Genomic DNA, 3,054 nt, shown 5'->3' on the forward strand with positions numbered 1-3,054 from the left:
ATTTAAAAAAAATACCGGGCACTTAAAAGTCGATGTAAATTACAGAAAGAGCAAACGCCCTCTTCAAAACGTTGCTATTTTAATCCATATATTTACATTCTTTAATCTTGTTAAAGTGCTCGCTCCTTCAAACTATTTACATTAAGTATAAACGACCACCATCCATTTCAACTGTACAATATGCCGTAAGATATCTTATCAATACGATATCTCGCGTGTCCGGGGCTTAGAAATTGGGTTTGAAAAATGACCCCGAGATCTCTAAAGACTCATTGAGTCCAGAGTAAATAGTAAAATCAAATGGTAATTAGTACACACACTTGATTTCGGTCCACGTAACTTTGAGTGCTGGTGGACAATTTGTTGCTATATCGACATAAGCACTTGCTGGCGACCAGACCAAATGTCAAGCCATCGTCTACTGAGCTTTTCTATTTTTTAATTCACTTGATCTACGTTTGTGTTTTATAATATGCAGTTGTTTTGATCTTTCGCCTCTCAGTAATTAGTCTTTTCTAGGTGGTCGCCTAGATTTAAGTCTATATAGAAATAGTACTTGAAAATCAGACTTCAGCAGCATATTACTCATAAGTTATCAAAGACGTCACCAAGGTGACAATTAGATAAATCACATTTTAAATGTAGCCATCCCGTGAGGGAGACGCAATTTCAGGAAAGTTGCATTTTGGATTTCTCTATAGAAAAATTATTTCACCGTCAAAATGAAGGCGAGAGGGATCCCTATCTTAGTTTTGTTGCTAGTCGCTGCACATGGTAAGTCAAGACTGAAAGGTAAATAAGAAAATTGGAGGAAATAAGGGCAAGCGTTTGACCAGTCGACCCTTGCCTGTTTCAAGAAATATAACATTTTTTAAATTAACTAATTAATTCAAATTATTATCACCACGAGGAAAATTAGATAGTTGTTTGTGATTTGTGATTATATTAAAAGCACGGATTCTTGTGGTAAATCATATTTTCCGGCTGATTCAGCCTTTAGATATTTGAGTTTCTCAGGATTGAAGTTGCTTACATAATCAAGGCAGCACAGGTTTGATAAATCTGTTAATTGATTTTAATTTTGATACTAACATATCAACCTACTGCATATTTTAAATCGTTCTAATCTTTTTATCCTGAGCTAAACCATTGATTACGCACAAAGTTCCAACTTTGAAACTGGAAAATAGGCTATTGCATGTAAAGTCACATCATTTATGTTCATTAACAGAAAATGTTTTGTCTTATTTCATAACTAGTTTTTTCACGTTAGGCATAAATCCTTGCTGGTGCTCGACGTCATTTCGAATCGAAGTCACTTTGCCATTTTAGAAACGTGTTGGATTACTAGAAAATAGCGTTATGGTGTCCTTCGCATTGACAGTTGAGCAAACGTATACACTTACAATTATAATTAATAAGGAAAGATTACAAAACTATATCCCCCCCACTCTATGAAAAACGCATGGGATTTTATAACTCGCAAGAATAGCTGTTTATTACTGAAATTTTGATGCCAGTGTTTAAAGCTCCCTTCATCATTATCGATATCATTTAGCTGACCATGAGTGCGGTCGAAGTCGTGGGACGTGTCTTTGGGACTCCTATCCCTGTGACGGCGAGTACGTGGACGGTTTGTGTCTAGGACCAGCTAATAGACGGTGCTGTGTTCACAAATATAAGCCTAAAGGTAACTGTAGGTCTACTCTCTCTCTACTAAGCTTTAGAAAGCATTGTGTTTTTAAAATAAGAACGAGGTAGATGATTTCGAAAGGAGCTGTGCTGTTTTTAAAATATCATTAACAAGAAACACATAACTATAAGTTAATCCAGGATAGCAAAGCATAGGAAATGATGCAAATTTTCGAGTCAGTTTATTTTATTGGATACAATGCACAAGCACCTATTCTAATTCACATAATTCACAATGTGTGCGAGAAAAGTATTGTCGGCACGTCCATAACGAGGAATACCGGTAGGACTCGTGATCGATTTGTTTTCTGTGTTTTCTTCTTCTCAGACAAAAAATTGGACCCCGACTGCGACCTCCGTCACGGCGTGTGTCAGGACGAGATGATAGAGTGTAATGGAGACTATGTAGCCGGGCTGTGTAACGGTCCCCCGTCCAGGAAGTGCTGTGTAGACCCCCCGGAAGACCCCTTCAACCCCAGGACTCCACCCCCAGATATCCAGGGATTCGGCCTGAAACTGGTGGATGCTCAGGCCTTGGACACTCGCTGGAAAGGTGTGTGTGCTTGTGTGTGTGTGTGTGTGTGTGTGTGTGTGTGTGTGTGTGTATGTGTGCGTGCGTGTGAGAGAGAGAGAGAGAGAGAGAGAGAGAGAGAGAAAGAGAGAGGGAGAGAGAGAGAGAGAAAGAGAGAGAGAGAGAGTGAGATTAAACATGTCTTCAGGTTTTCTACGTAATTCTCCTTATTGTCGCCATTCACCCCTTTAATACAGTTGAGCGGCTAAAATGGTGAAATGGCGTGCGTCGGAAAACCTAGTCTTCGTCTAAGCGCATGTACGTGGCGTACTGAAGTGTATTTTACATATGTTATTCAAATAAATTCTTATCATTATAACGCGTGTAGATATTGTAGAGAATTTTTATTTTAATTTAATTAAAATGAAAAATGTGCGTTTCGAAACTATTGCGTAGGCCTACATGTAAATTAAGTGCTTGCACATGAGTGTAAGCGCGCGTCAGCGTATGAGGTTGAGAAATTTTAAATGTGCATTTATCTGTACTCCATTTCACATAAAGATACACATGAAGATTAACACTAAAATTATTAACTCCCAGATTACTGTGGAATGCCGGGTAATCACGTGGTCAAGGGAAGCGTTGCGTCACAGAACAGTTGGCCGTGGTTGGCTGTGGTGAGGCCTGACAAGGGGGACGGCTTCTGCGGCGCTGTGCTGATTGCACCGAACTGGGCGCTTACTGCCGCGCACTGCATTCAAAAGTAAGAGGCAGATAAATAAATATATATTTGAAAAAGGAATATTACGCAAAAAAATGAAAATAATTCAAGCCAAAAAGATAGAAATAAA

At 38.9% G+C, this 3,054-nt stretch overlaps 1 protein-coding gene across 1 annotated transcript in view; it reads left to right on the forward strand.

Moving 5' to 3' along the window:
* Positions 1 to 611: 611 nt before the first annotated feature.
* Positions 612 to 3,054, forward strand: part of LOC106172550 (elastase-1-like) — a 5,711-nt gene continuing 3,268 nt past the window's right edge. The window contains exons 1-4 of the mRNA XM_013553312.2: positions 612 to 774; positions 1,559 to 1,690; positions 2,021 to 2,245; positions 2,804 to 2,966. Of these exons, the coding sequence (XP_013408766.2) occupies positions 723 to 774; positions 1,559 to 1,690; positions 2,021 to 2,245; positions 2,804 to 2,966 (572 nt within the window). The 5' untranslated portion in view covers positions 612 to 722. The remainder of the gene's footprint in view (positions 775 to 1,558; positions 1,691 to 2,020; positions 2,246 to 2,803; positions 2,967 to 3,054) is intronic.

This window comes from Lingula anatina, chromosome 6 (genome assembly GCF_051362555.1).
Source record: "Lingula anatina isolate TDL-2025a chromosome 6, LinAna3.0, whole genome shotgun sequence".
Taxonomy (NCBI): Eukaryota; Metazoa; Brachiopoda; class Lingulata; order Lingulida; family Lingulidae; genus Lingula; species Lingula anatina.